At 40.9% G+C, this 16,066-nt stretch overlaps 1 protein-coding gene across 1 annotated transcript in view; it reads right to left on the minus strand.

Moving 5' to 3' along the window:
- Positions 1 to 16,066, minus strand: part of LOC122808185 (scavenger receptor cysteine-rich type 1 protein M130-like) — a 234,440-nt gene that overhangs the window by 13,605 nt on the left and 204,769 nt on the right. The window contains exons 3-4 of the mRNA XM_044079153.1: positions 11,556 to 11,876; positions 11,383 to 11,457 (exon numbers count right to left, since the gene is read on the minus strand). Coding sequence (XP_043935088.1) covers positions 11,383 to 11,457; positions 11,556 to 11,876 — 396 coding nt within the window. The remainder of the gene's footprint in view (positions 1 to 11,382; positions 11,458 to 11,555; positions 11,877 to 16,066) is intronic.

Genomic DNA, 16,066 nt, shown 5'->3' on the forward strand with positions numbered 1-16,066 from the left:
CTAAATACCTTAAGCTGGTATGTGACATTAACAGAACCTGCTGGAGGGACAGATTTGTCTCACAGATGTTACCAGACCTTTGGACCAGGCTCCCACTTCATGTCAAATAGAGCACCTCATTGGCCTTCTTCAAATGCAGTCTGGATGATAGCATGAGTGACCATAAATTCACCCAGGGGGTTCCACCTGTGTCTCTTTTGGATGGGGCGATAGGTGCTGATTGTGGAAACAAGGGTAGAACTTGGCTAGACTTGTAACGACCCTAACGCCATTACCCTAGTAACTTCCTATGATCCTATGGTCCTATACAGGTATAGAATGAGAAATATATACCACCACTAGTGTTCAAGCCCAAAGCTTCCTGGACCTTGGATTTTTTAACACAAATGCTTAGGGCCAACTATCCATATTATGCACTAGGGGAAACACCATCCATGACCTTGTCCTGACAAATAAAAGGGAATAATGCTCCATCCCCTATCTAACACCACTCATCAGGCATCATGAAGCAGTCTCATTTAAAATAAAACTAAAATCCAGATCTCTGCTGTCTCTGGAACATTTTAGAAATTTCACCAAGACAAACTCCCTACATTTGTGTAATATCCTGGCAAGTTTCAGATCCATCCACACATGAAAAACTTTATGTGGAAATGTATGCCTCTAGCTTATATCAGTGTGTAAACAACAAGAATGAATATGAATCAGAAACTTAAGAAAAACAAAAAAGACTTCGGAACTGCCACCACTGAACAACTTTATTATGATACAATTGAGTGCTTTTACCCTTAGTAACTCAGACTTCATCAGAATAGCAAACAAAAACAAAAATCCACCATGGAAATGCAGCACATCTGCAAATCAAATGGGACAAGAACCAGTTGCTCCCTGGATCTTAAACTAGCCTGTGACATTAACCAAACATGCTGGAGAGACAGATATATCTTCCAGAGTCTGATGCTCCTCTGCAATACACTCCCAATTCACATAAAGCAGAGCTCCTCACTGACTCTGTTCAAGTACAATGGGACAATTGGAAGGGAGACTACAAATTCATCCTGTGGTGGTACCCATGCCCTTATGGACAGGGGCAGTCAGTGTTGATCCTAGACTAGATCTGCGAATAGCACCTATCTAACCAAGCTCATTTATGGTAACTCGGGTATGACACAGTTAAGTTTGTAAGGGAAACTTAGGTATAACTTGGCTAGGCTTATAAGGGTTCTAAGGCCATTAGCCTGGTAACCTCCTATGCACCTATGAACATTTATTTATTTATTTGTTCCAGTTTGGTGACCAGGGAGGTCCACTGGACTCGAGAGTCCATTTTCAGTGGAGGCCCATGGAGAAAAGCTCCAGATAACAAGTTACAAATAATGTTTACATTGTTAAGCTGCAAAGGTTCGCATAACAAGTATATAACATATAGAATTTTTTTCACATTCCTAAGTTACTTATCAGATAACAAGTTAAAAAATAATGTTTACATTGTTAAGCTGTGAAGGATTGCATAACAAGTACAGAAATTTTTACATTCTTAAGATACTTATCAAGTTGAAGCAACAAAAGAACGATTCTTTTACATTGCATACAGTATATAGTTGTGAAAAAGTTTTAGAGAAGGAATCTAATACTAAGTAGTTAAGAATATTACAAGTAGTTATGAAGGAGAGGAAGAGAGACAGACATAAGAGTGAGTGGCTGTGAGGAGATTGGTTATAACTTATAGTAAGAATATGAGAGAGAGGTTTGAAGGGAAAGGAGGTTAGCCAGGAGAGAAGGAAGGGGGGAGGTTGGGAGGTATGGTGTGAGGAGTGCAGTTACATTTTCTGTGAAGAAGCAGGTAGGAGTGTAATAGTCTTTTGAAAGTGTTTAGGTTGTCACAAGCTCTCAGAGTGGAGAGCAGGGCATTCCATTTTTTAGCTAGGGTGAAGGAGAGTAGAAGCTGACCAGCAGGATGCTTAGGTTTATAGATGGAGATGAGGTTTTGGTGAGTGGATCTAAGGGGTCTTGGAGGGCTGTAAGGTTGGAAGATATTAGATAAGGCAGGGCAGCTGCTGGGTTGATATAGTAATTTGTGGGCTGAGACTAATTGGAGGAAGTCTAGTTGATTGGGGGAGTTCTAGCCAGTTTATAGTTAGTAGGGAGGAGCAGTGGTGGGAGGAGGCTTTTGCATTAGTGGCAAATCTGAAGATTTTGTTGTAGCATACTTCTAGTCTGGAGGTAAGGGTGGAAGATAGATTAGTAAGTAGAGGAGCACCATATAGAAGGGATGGGCGAAGGTAAGTTGTGGCCAGGGTCAGTCTAGTAGAGGGAGAGAGGAAGTGATTATTCCTGTAGAGTAGGCCGAGTTTTATGTGGGTTTTCTTGATGTTGAGCTGGCTGTGGGCATTGAATTTTAGGTTTTCATCAATGGTGACTCCCAAGAGTTTGGTGGAGGGAATAATATCAATGACTGAGTTGTTGAGGCTCGTAATTTGGAATGAGTTTTTGTCAATGTGGGTGGATTTTGAGGGGGAAAATAGGAGGATTTTAGTTTTGTTGGCGTTTAGTGAGAGGTGGTTTTGGTGCATCCATTTTTCAGTGGTTGAGAAGGCAGATTGAGTTAGAGCCTTGGGTTCAGTTTGGTTGGAGGCATAGCAGATGAGAGTGGAGTCATCTGCATATTGGACAATTTTGGTGAAGGGAATGGTTTTGTGGTAATCATTAATAAAGATGTTGAATAGCAGAGGGCCAAGAATGGAACCTTGGGGAACTCCTGTGGGTGTTGGAAGGAATGTGGAAGAGGATTTGCCCCATTTCACAGCTTGGGACCTGTTAGAAAGATAACTGGAGAACCAGGAAAGAGTTTTAGGTGAGATGTTAAGGTTAGATAGATGGTTAAGTAGATGGGTGTGTGAGATGGTATCAAAGGCTTTAGAAAGGTCTAATAGAACAGATGAAACTAAGTTACCAGAATCTTGGGCTAAATTGATAGAGTGTAAAAAGGAGAGAAGGGCTGTGTTGGTATTGTGTCCTGGGCGGAAGCCATGTTGGGTAGGAGAGAGCAGTTGATGTTCGGTTAGGAATGTATACTACCCCCTCTCTAGCTTACCACACACATCCTCTTTCCTTTTTGTTCCTCTTTCCTCCTCACTTCTCAGACTACTAAATAATGACTCCCTACCTACCAACTATGCCTATACTCTCAGTCTTACTCTTGATCACCCTTCTCTCAATGTACCATCTCACCTTCTTTGAAATTTCACTTAACGTCTATCATAACTCCTCACAAAAACACACTTCTACTATATACACTTTCACATCCTACTCAAATGTTAATTCCACCCCTAGCTATCATCTATCTAAATTCCACAGGCTATATCACCTTACCTACCTCTTACAATCAGACAAAAAAACAAAACTTCTAACATTTCTAAAGAGCAACTATTTAACTAAACTAGTTAATCCTACCTTACAAGATGGTGACATCCACCCCAACCCTGGCCCTATCTCCCCTCCTCCCCAAAGCTGCTCATCTAACCTCAATAATAACTTCCTCATAGGACACCTTAACATTCAAAGTATAAATAAGAAAATACCCTACATCCAGGCCCTCTTAGATATCCACTCTTTTGACATTCTATGCCTCTCAGAAACCTGGCTAAACCCAGGCACAAAAGACTCTGAGATTATACCCCAAGGTTATAATATAGTAAGACATGACCGCTTAAAATGTAAAGGTGGTGGAGTAGCAATTCTTTTCAAAAATCAACTTAACATCTCTACTCAATCAGCATGTCCAAACCAAGATAGCAAAATAGAAGCCATCATTATTAAACTCCAACTTAATGCCAAAAAAGCCCTTTACTTTATATGCTTGTATCTTCCTCCAGGTAATAACATTCCAATATTAGAAGACTTTCTTAGCTGGGTTTCTACCACCTACCCCCAAGAAACTATAATTCTTGGCGACGTTAACATAGATTGGAACACTATTAATGCTGAGAATCCCTCCTCTCATATTAACCTACATGGTTTCACCCAAACTATTAACTCAACTACAAGAGTCAATAAGCCCAGTAAGAGAGAGAGTATATTAGACTGGATACTCACAAATAAAGTCAACAAACAGTATAAAGTAGGTACTATGCCAGACGATATTAGTGACCACTCCCTAACCTACATTACTAGACAAAAGTCAGAATGTGTTAACCTCCCAAATACAAGGATAATTCGCTCTATCAAGCATTTTAATATAGACCTTTTTCAAGCTGAACTGAGAGCATGCAATTGGAATTGCTTAAAATCACTTCCCCTGGAAGAGGCAGTCTTATTCTTTAATACTACCTTCTTATCCATACTTGATACACATGCTCCAGAACGTTCCATTAGAGTAAAGACTAAAACAGCCCCATGGCTTACCAATGATACTAAAAAACTCATTCATACTAGAAACAAAGCATGGACTAAATGGAGATGCCATAGACAAAACCCTGATTTAGTTCATTTCCGCCAGCTTAGAAATCTGGCTAAGAAATCAATAATATCTGACAAGAAAAAATTCTACTGTGAACTTCAGGAAACTCATCTTAACAATTCTAAACAATTCTGGTCATCAGTAAATAGACTTCTTTCCCCAGGAATTGCTAAAACTCCTTCCCCACTAAATGCTGACCCAGAAACCCCTCTCCAGACTGCTAATGCATTCAACTCTTTTTTTCTCTGAAACTATTCAATCCCTAGCCAAACAAATGAACACCAACAACTCTTATACTCCAACTAATACAGCTAACTCCTCCTACAACTTCTCTCTAAAACCTATATCTACTTCTTTCATTTCCAGACTCATTCACAAACTGAGACCTTGTACCCTTTCTGCTGACAAGCTCCCTTCTCTTTTCCTTCAGAAAGCTGCCAAAGAAATTGCATACCCTATATCCTTACTTATAAACAGAACTATCCAAGAGGGAACCATCCCTGACATCTGGAAAGTCTCCTATATTATCCCACTACATAAAGGTGGTAACTCCTTTGACTATTCCAACTTTAGACCAATTGCCCTTCTCTCACCCCTAGCAAAAATCATGGAAAAATGTATTCATCAGCAACTTGTGCACTATCTCTCTCTTCACAGCATAATAGCAAACTGTCAGCATGGCTTTAGACCTCACCACAGTACCACCACTGCCCTTCTTTCCTTTGCTTATACTATCAACAAGAATCGAAACAACAATATTCTCTCTTCCGCTCTTTTCATTGATCTCTCTAAAGCTTTCGACATGGTCAACCACTCTCTTAATTAACATTCTTGAATCTCTCTCTTGTGATAACCTTGCCATTAATTGGTTTAGATCTTATCTTAACAACAGACAACAAGCAGTACTATGGGAAAACCATATCTCATCACTCTTGCCCATTTCCATCGGAGTTCCCCAGGGCTCCATTCTTGGTCCACTTCTGTTCTCCCTCTTTATTAACGATCTTCAGACTGCAATCCCACAAGCAACCTGCATACAATACGCAGACGATTCGACCCTTATCTGTTCTGCACCATCCACTACAGAACTGATCTCACTGACCCAAAATATCTTTAATACTGTAGAAACATGGTTTTCTAGACGGTTTCTCCTACTAAATGCCAAAAAAACAAAACTCCTCCTCTTCTCCCCCACCACTCGGTCCCCCCCTTTAAACTTTACCATTTCCTCAAATAATGGTACTATCATCTCACCTGATCCAACTACAAAACTTTTAGGAATAACCATTGACAATAATCTCTCCTTCGATCAGCACATTAACAACAACATCAAGTTAGTTAACAGAAAAATAGGATCCCTATATCGTATCAAACCTTTTCTAACCCCAGCAACTAGAACCAAGATTGCACAATCTCATCTTTTATCAACTCTCCTATATGCCTCCCCTATTTATACAAACCTTAAGAAAATTAATCTTAACAAACTTGCAACTTGCTATAACAACATTGCTCGCTTCACCACTAGTAACCCCTTTAGGACCCACCATTGTATAAACCTAAAACTACTAGGCTGGTTTGAATTCCAAATCTACCTTATAATTCCTCAACTGACTATTGCCCAAAATATATTACACCTACCTGACAACACCCCAATACTCTCTTTTAATCCCTTACAACAATCTTAACTCACTTCGCTCCTCTAGTAAACTCATGACAAGATCTATAAAAGCAAACAACACAGCAGGTGATTCTCTATTCACTAACACAATAGGTAGAAGTTGGAATCTCTTACCAAGTGACATAACTCTGACTACATCCCTGCCACTTTTCAAACAGAAAATTAAACTGTACTTCCAAAATCATTGGCTTTGTTCCTGCTGTACACCTGACTAACCATCTTCTCTCACTCTGTTTCTCCTCCACTCTTTTCATCTCTACCTTATTCAGTTCTGTTCCTATTATTTTTAGAGATTTAAGTATGTACATATTTTGTACAATTGTTGCTATTTAAGAACTGCATATTGTAAATTTGTTTCTCTTTGAAAGTATCTTTCATTCTTTTTGTTTTTGTAATTCTGATTTAGCTATATCCTAGAGAAGTCAATTTTTATGTAATGTACTTAGTATATAGTGGAGCTTTTCTCCTCGGGCCTCTGCTGAAAATGGACATGTATCCAGCCAGACTAGCCCGGTCAACAAATGTAAAATAAAAAAATAAATAAATAAATAAATAAATAAATAAATAAAGAGCTGTATGTGAATGCATTTTTCGAGAAGTTTGGAGATGGGAGAAAGGATGGCTATGGGGCGGAAGTTGGAGAAGTTACAGTTTTTGCCACCTTTGTGGAGAGCGAGAATAAAAGCAGAATGCCATAATTTTGGCACAGATGACTCAAGAAGTGATCTATTGATCAGGATGTTGATAGGAAGAGCAACACTGGTCAGAGGCAATTTTTAAGAAGGAGGAGGGAATGTTGTCAGGAGCACTGGTGCAAGGTTTAAGATTGTAGAGAAATTTCTTTATGAGGTTGGTGGATACTGGTTTAAGTTTGAAAAATATGAGGAGTGGGAGGAGGTGGGGTGGAAGCTTGGGAGGAGGTTGGGGGGATGTTATTTGGGAAGGTTTTGGTTAACTCAGCAATGGAGGAGGTGAAGAAGGTATTGAATAGTTCAGCAATTTCCAGGTCAGATTTGCTGGTGTCGGGACAAGGGTTTTTTCTGGTACCAGGCTTGAGGAGGGTGTTTATAGAGTTCCAAAATTGTTTGGGGTTTTTTGTATGTTTTATTTGTAGGTGGTTGTAGTAGGATTTTTTATCTTTAATGACTTGTTTTTTGGCTAGGTTTCGGAGCTGTTTGTATTTTAGTAGCAGTTCCGGCTGTTCATGGTGGAGATAGATTTTCCAAGATTTGTCTCTTTGTTGCATAATTTTCTTGGTAGATTTTGTAAGCCAGGGTGCTGTTTTGGCTTTAACTCTTTTGGTTCGTGTTGGAGCTAGGGAGTTAGGATAGAAAGGAATCTAGAGTTGAAGAAGTCTACGGCTTCGTCAAGAGGCAGTGTTTTTAGAGCGAGGTCCCCCAAGGGGCTCTGAGGGCACAGGGGACACGGCCCTGCCAGGCAGCCTCCAGGAGATCTGGGGGAGATGGGGACCGTGGAGCACTGGATGGGAAAGGAGCGGGCCACGGAAGTCGCGATGAGAGCGGATCTACCCCTCCGCAGACGGAGGGAGTTCCGCGGGGCTGGCTGGGATTGGAGGGGGCCCCCCGGGAGGCTGTGAGGACACGGCAGACACAGAATGATCCAGCAGCCTCCAGGAGATATCTAGCCCGGGAGGGGGGCCTCTCCCACCCCAGTAGAAGTGGAAGCCTGGAGGGGTCCCTCCCCCATGGAAGTCCGGAAGGGAGAGAGGGTCTCAGATCAGCCAGGAGAGCTCCCACCTGGGTGAGGGGGGATCCGGACAATGGCCAACTTCGGGTTGACTTCCTCAAAGGAGCGACCGGCAGGAGTCCGCGGGACCCCGAAAACTCCAGCCTGGCAGGCAGAAGGCGTCCGAACCCCCCCCCCCGGTGCCCGATGGCATCCACGAAATATCGCAAAGTCCCTGCAACCCCTCTGGATGGGAAAGTGTAGGGGTGCGGAAGTCCCGATGAGAGTGGATCTGCCCCTCCATGGCCGAGGGGTGTTCCATGGGGTCGGTCGCACCCCGCGGGTCTGTACCCCCGGTCATCCACCAGGCATGCATGATCCGGCACGATTTGGCAGCCTCCAGGAGGTAAGGGATGAAGGGGTGTCCCGTGAGGAGTGCGAGTCCGGGTCCCAGCCCTGGGGAGAATGCCTCCCGGCGGTCGCCCTGGTGGCGGGGTCGGCCAAAGTGCCTCTCCCCGCAGTCCACACCGATCGATCGGGCCAACCGACTCCCACTGGCGGAGCGCCCCTGCGGCATAGCCCTGTGGGTCACGGCCAGCGGGTTGAGCCTCTCCTCCCTGGGAGTGAGGCACGGATGGGGGTTGCAGAATGTTTCGCACCCCCCCAGCGGCGAAGTCGAGGTGAGACCGATGAGCCCGAGCTGAGGCACAGGGGTCCTGTGATGCGCCGGGCCGCTCCCCGCTTTGGTGGGCACCCCCCTGAGCGCAGGAGCTCCAGGAGCTCTCCCTCCCTCCCTCCCTCTCTGGCTCTAGAGCAGCAGCGCTCCATGCCAGCCCGTGGCCCTCCGGGGTCACGGCCGCCGATCCACAACCAGCACTCGGGGTACCCCCTCTGTGGGGAGAGGGACCCCTCCAGCGGATGGAGGTGGCGGGCTTCGGCCTCTCATCCCTCCGCCTGCCGAGGTGCTGCTATCTGGTTGATCCTGCCAGTAGTATATGCTTGTCTCAAAGATTAAGCCATGCAAGTCTCAGTGCACACGGATGCTACAGTGAAACTGCGAATGGCTCATTAAATCAGTTGTGGTTCCTTTGACTTGGATAACTGTGGTAATTCTAGAGCTAATACATGCTGACGAGCCCTGACCTTCCGGGGATGCATGCATTTATCAGACCAAAACCAATCTGGGTCTCGGCCCGGCAGCTTTGGTGACTCTAGATAAACTCGGACCAATCGTGTGCCCTTGTGGTGGCGACGCGACATTTGAATGTCTGCCCTATCAACTTTCGATGGTACTATCTGTGCCTACCATGGTGACCACGGGTAATGGGAAATCAGGTTTCGATTCCGGAGAGGGAGCCTGATAAACGGCTACTACATCCAAGTAAGGCAGCAGGCATGCAAATTACCCACTGCCGACTCGAGGAGGTAATGATGAAAAATAACAATACAGGACTCTTTTGAAGCCCTGTAATTGGAATGAGTACACTTTAAATCCTTTAACGAGGATCTATTGGAGGGCAAGTCTGGTGCCAGCAGCCATGGTAATTCCAGCTCCAATAGCGTATATTAAAGTTGCTGCAGTTAAAAAGCTCATAGTTGGATCTTGGGATCTGGCTGGCAGTCCGCCGCGAGGTGAGCTACCGCTTGTCCCAGCCCCTGCCTCTCGGCGCCCCCTCGATGATCTTAATTGAGTGTCCCGGGGGTCCGAAGCGTTTACTTTGAATAAATTAGAGTGTTCAAAGCAGGCCAGTCGCCTGAATACTTCAGCTAGGAATAATGGAATAGGACGCCGGTTCTATTTTGTTGGTTTTCGGAACTGGGGCCATGATTAAGAGGGACGGCTGGAGGCATTCGTATTGTGCCACTAGAGGTGAAATTCTTGGACTGGCGCAAGACGAATGAAAGCGAAAGCATTTGCCAAGAATGTTTTCATTAATCAAGAATGAAAGTCAGAGGTTCGAAGACGATCAGATACCGTCATAGTTCCGACCATAAACGATGCCGACTAGCGATCCAGTGGCGTTATTCCCATGACCCGCCGGGGAGCTTCCAGGAAAACAAAGTCTTGAATTGACAGAAAACATTGAAGTAAAAATCAGTTAAAGACCTATGTTTTATAGACTTTATAAACAGTACTCACAGAAACAAAGGGAATAAAATGATCTTTGGCATAAAGTGAGTACAAAATATGAGATAAGCAGGAGAACGCATAGTTCTGAGCAGTCTTATTTCTAGTTTAAGGCAGAGAACATGAGTAAAAACATACTATTTACAAAAGAAGGTAAAACTGCATTTTATTCAGGGATACACTCTATAGTGAAAGTGCAACACACTGAAGCAAAAGAAACTGAGAAGATGGTATCCACTCAAGCTAAAATACAAAGAGTGCAACATTAAAGAAAAGCGATCACAGAGGACATTGATAGTAGGCAGGAAACTGATTTTTAAAGCAGAAAATTATTTTGTTTACAGATATTCCTAGTATGGAAAGACAGAGAAGACATAACACCAGTGTCTTTAATGGAAAAAGTATACACCTTCCACCTTGAGTCCAAGTCATGGAAGAAAGGAACAATCAATTTGTAGTCTTGCAGGAATGTTGCAAAACATTACAAAGAAACAGTGGAAAGACAAGTCTTTAAATAGAGCAAGAAAGTAGATAGCAAAGCTATTTGTGATAGCTAGTCAAGAGGGTGTCCTGATGACTTATTTCTATATGAAATGAAAAAAATTGCCTGTTATATGGAGTAAGGGAAGGAAAGAGATTCTGTATTAAATATGAGATACTAGTAATGAAACTAATCTATTGTGTCATGCTTGGAGTTCACCTGGGAGCAAGTTAATCATTGCTGCAAACACTATATTGTACAACGACAGATCATCTCCAGAGGAAAAGGAAAACATTGCAGTACTTATACATTCTCAGTTAGTACTGTAGAACTAAATACCTGCCTGATATTTAACAAAGTATTTTACATAAATTATAATACTGCATTAAACTAAATTTAAATGTAAATATTTTTAAAAATCTCAGTGATAAAATATTTCACCAAGGGGAGCTTCATCCAGCTTGACATTTCCCATCTACAAAACTATTATGCCCTGCAATCAGGCAAATAGATAGCTACACTGCTGTTAAGCAAACTAACCCTCTGTATCACCTCTGTGCCCCCTCCCAATCACTCCTAAACTTCACATTAATACCCTACAAAATATGGATTTTTATACATTGCTAGTTTTACAAATACTGCTTTCAAACATCACACTACTATGCCTTGTAGTTGTAATTGATACAAAATTCTAAAACATTACACTACAATGCATATAGTTTTAATTGACACAAAATACCTAAATATGAAATATTACTACAACAGCAGATATTGATGTTTTTGCTTTCTTTTGTAATGTTATATGAGCGATTTTTATTAAAATAATACATGGCGGATGGTTTGAACTACATATGCAAATATGATCTGCATGATCTCATCAAAAATGATTCAGAAAAAATTCAAACCTGGAAAGGAATGTATAAATAAGGAATAGTCAGTCACTAATTTACCTGTGCAATCCAGACCCAATGACTTGTTTTTGCATGGTAGTGGAATTGCTGTCCCATAAGGTATTTTCTGATTTCCTGTGTAAGATGAAAATAATCAGATTTTAGACAACATGCCACTAAAGTTTTGGAACTGAATAAAGGAGATGGTGTTTATTTATTTATTTATTTTTTACCAGAGCAGGATATATGAACTTCCTCATCAGGACTACATGGCTTGCTAACCCAGGGAGATGAAGGACATTGCCAAAGAGAGTTGTGATGCCTTAGGCAGTTGACATTGTCGATCGATTTATAATTCAGACCTTTTCCAAAAATAGGTTGACTATGCAATTCACCAGTCTCTCCACATGTTAACTCATTACAAACTATGTTCATAATGAGAGAATGCTTTGACAGATCACTGTTACAAACAGTTCCCCATGTCCCATTATGAAATACCTCTAGTCTTCCTTCACAGCGATGACCGCCATCAACAAGTCGCAGCTGTTTAAATTCTAAAAGGAAAGAATTCAGAAGAATGATAAATTACATTTCTAATGTACATTTTTAATGCTCACATTTACGAATAACAGATTTAGCATTCTAGGTTTATATTTTACTTACATTATGAGAAATGCAGCTCTTGCAAGACAACACTGAAAAGGATTTGGATGACAGACATGTGAGGGATAGGACAGTAGATTTTCATAACTTTGTTTGTAACTTTTAAGTACAATCAAGAAAATGAACAATTTCATGACTCCAAAAGAAAAAAAATATTTCATTAATAGAGCTGAACAATGAAGTTAAACCTGCATAAACTGGCTGTAAACAGTCGTTTAATGAAGTACATGAAAATTATGCAAACTGAGCTTATATATGTAACTGTATAGTAATAGTACCAATAAAAATGACCATGATGATTATATCAGTCTGATATTATATAGAACATTATGCTCATAATCTGCCATAACTAGAACATGTACATGCAAATATGCCTATTAATTAAACAAATACCAGGTATATATTTACAATCATTAGGCAGCATGGAGTATTTCTCTTTGTTCTGCAAAGTACCATCACTGACAAAAAAGAAACAGATATTTGGCTGAACATTTGTTTGTTTTGTTTTTGTTGGAGAAACACAATATTGTATTTGATGTAGGGTTTTTCAACATTTTCTTAAATATATAATAAAAATAAAAATATATAGTAAATATGTATCCTTCTCATGTAACAGAATTTGTTATATTACAATGAAGACTATACCTCAAATTCAGTTTTACAATATTGTGGACTCTGTGGCCCACTTTTAACTCTAAAAGTATGAACTGACAAATTGCATTTCTTACTTGGTTATATACTTTTTTCAGAAAGTTTTATTTTGCTTTACAGTGTTATTTGAAGTAATAAACAATAAGACAGTCATTAAAAATGTGCAATGACCATCAAGGAAATAAAGGATTCTAAAACAAAACTGTCTATACTATATACAAGTGCTACAAAAAAAAAAAAGGAGAAAAAGAAAAAAGAAACAGAGTTATATTGCTAAGATACTAAAAAGATAAAAGTTAGACTTGACACAGACATCTGCATACTGTCACCAATGGAGATATTTGTTGGAGCAAGGTAACTTAGCCTAAATTAATATTTTAATATATGTTCAAGGAGAAGATTCCAATATTGCTGGTAATAGGAACATTTATTCATATTCTTTGTTATAAGTTTATGTGAGGATACATATTTAAAAGCCATATTTCCGAAGCATATCCAAGAAATTTTAGAAGGGTCCAACAATTTTGAGTACTGTATAACTTAACTAAGGCAAAAAGAATAAGTAAGATATGCAGGTTTTGGTTTAGTAATTTATGGGTAGTAATATTAAGAATGGCAAACTTTCAAGACGGCGTTCATTTTTCAAAGCCCATTTCTTTCTAGTCTTACCTTCAGAGAACACCAGAGTTAATGTGTGTGTGTTTACAATTTTATGGAAATGTGAAGATAGGTGAAGGCTGCCAGCCTAGCCAGATAGAATTTTGTCGATAATTCGGTCATTTGTAAATATTGATATAAGCCACAGGCTTGTTCTCTTAAATGGAAGAAAATGGTGTTAAATGTGGAACTGCAAAAATGTAACAACAGTATACTCTGCTGTAGGAAAGCTGATAAGTAAAGCATTGTGTAATTTTTGATCACATAACCCGGAGCTGAGATGTCTGGATGGAGAAATTCTTGCTTGGTTTTTGAGACTAGAGTTAATTGCTAAAATTTGCATGTATAATATCTTTTATTGCTGTAGCTTCCTGACCAGGTGCAAGATCAAAAGGGCTGTTATACTCTCAGCTTCTGTTATCCCGGGAAACAGAAAATAATGATATAATCTGAAATGAGTCATTGGTACTGTGTTATCACTTTAAGGACAGAGAGACTCAGAGCATTTTTCATTTGTCTTGAGAGCATCTAACATCACCAGCACTCTGCCTATACACTATATGTAAGTTCATTTTAGAAATGTGTTTTCTCTTAGATATAGCTAGTAAATAGGATGATTAGATTAGTTTTTTTTCTGTACTGATGTCAGAATGTTTCTACTGTATTATTTATTTCTCTGTGATCTCTGAACTCTTAATTAGCACTGTGCAGTAAGAAATATTGTCCTATGTTTTTATTATTTATTATTAAATATTTTAAACCTTTCAACTGTGGCTGTTTTGTGTAAAGATAGTTTAAGCTCTAGAGTACATTACATATATATATATATATATATATATATATATATATATATATATAGTGATAACCGTACAAAGCCACTCCAAATAAGCCTTGACTGTTCGGTTGCACTTATCATTTGGATAATAATATTGCACAGTAGAACTGGACACCCTTTGATAAGGGCCTTTTTGGCAGCTGATAAACATTAGTGGGTGGTGGCAGTGATTTCTATGGTACAGTCTAGGTTAAAGGGGGCACAGCTGGACAACCTGTGCCAGCCTTCCCCAGGAGTGTCTGTGAGATTGTTTATAACCCTTATATCAAAGTGCGTGTGTCAGCTAAGTGGGCAGGGACACAAAGCACTGGTTGGACAGAGAGGGTACAGGATGTCTTAGCTTGCCCACTAAGGTGAGATCTGGACCCTATAGCTGTGCCAGTGGGGAGTCTCATTGGGTATCTGAAGAGAAAGGGAGAAACCATCCCCAGACTGACTGTGATCTCTGTGTGCTCTTAAGGGAAATTGTACTTTACTGCGTGTGTATTTGTTATACTCCCCTATGTGGATACCCCTCACTGGTGTTGTTGGTGAGGATTTAGGCTCCCTGATTGCTGGGCCAGTGCACGGGCATCACATATTAATTGTTTGGCAGTGGTGGGACATCCACACCACATAAAAATTGGTTGGCAATTGGCTTGTAGTGGTGTGGATAGGGAATTCCTCTAGCTTGTGTACAGTGATCACTAAAGGTGTTTTTGTACTCTACATCCGCCACACCAGAGGTTCAAATTTCATGTCAGACCTGCTGGCTTGTCTGTGGAAGTACTGTGGGGTGAAGAACCTGAAGACCACCCCCCTACCATCCCCAGACTAATGGTCTTGTTGAGAGGTTAAACTCTACACTCAAGTCCATGCTATGGGCATTTGCAGACCAGTTTAAGAAGGAGGGGGACTAATATTTGCCCCAACAGTTGATTGGTTACAGGGAGGTTTCCCAGAAATTGATAGGTTTTTCACACTTTGAGTTGTATGTGCATAAGGTGAGGGGACCTCTAGATTTAATTCAAGATGAGTGGGAAGGTGAGTGTGAATCTCACAAGGAGTCTGTTGTGGCATATGTCCTAAACCTCAGAACAAGGCTAAGGGAACTCATGGGCTTGACCCAAGAAAACCTGGCAGATGCCCAACAACAGAAAAAGGTAAGGTATAACAGTAATGCTCGAGCTAGAGAGTATGATGTAGGGCAGCAGGTAATCGTTATCAGTCTTGTCAGACACAACAAGCTGCAAGCAGCTTGGGAGGGACCCTACAGGGTGGTAAGGAAGGGAAGTGATTTTAACTACATGGTAAAACTGCTAGGCAGGAGGCTGGAGCACAAATTGTACCATGTTAACATGATAAAACCTTACCATGATAGGGAGGCCCTTGTGCTGAGCATTTGCAGTAGATTGCAGGAGGATTCTGAGGGAGATCTTGTGACTGATCTCCTCAGTGCGGCTCGAACTGACACCTCAGTGAAAGGGGTAGCAATGCCCCAGCAGCTATCTCCTACCCAGGTTAAAGAAATCTGAGTAGTGTTACAGGAATTTGGGACATGTTCACTGGGATACCAGGGTGCACCCACCTGGTGCAGCACCAGGTGAATACAGGACCCCAAAGTCCTATTAGGCAGGCAAACCAAAAAATAGAGCACAATGTTGTGGGTCCACAAATGATTTATTATAAAAAACACATCCACAAATGTAGTGAAACGTAGCTAAAATCCACAATTGTTAACATCCACAATGGTTAAGCGCTTTCATCAAGTAGTTTGACTTCCTCAGAACACAATGACTAATAAAATCCAAGGTTAAATACATAAATTCTAATTGATCAATAATTCAAAATGCCCAATCATGTTCAATGAAAATTCCTTCCTCATGAATATATAAATGCATAGTTATTTAAAAAGAAACCCCGACTATGATGCCCGGCGCCAAGGTCGGTGTGGCCGCT

Source organism: Protopterus annectens, chromosome 8.part0 (assembly GCF_019279795.1).
Source record: "Protopterus annectens isolate FY-2018-M chromosome 8.part0, PAN1.0, whole genome shotgun sequence".
NCBI lineage: Eukaryota > Metazoa > Chordata > Ceratodontiformes > Protopteridae > Protopterus > Protopterus annectens.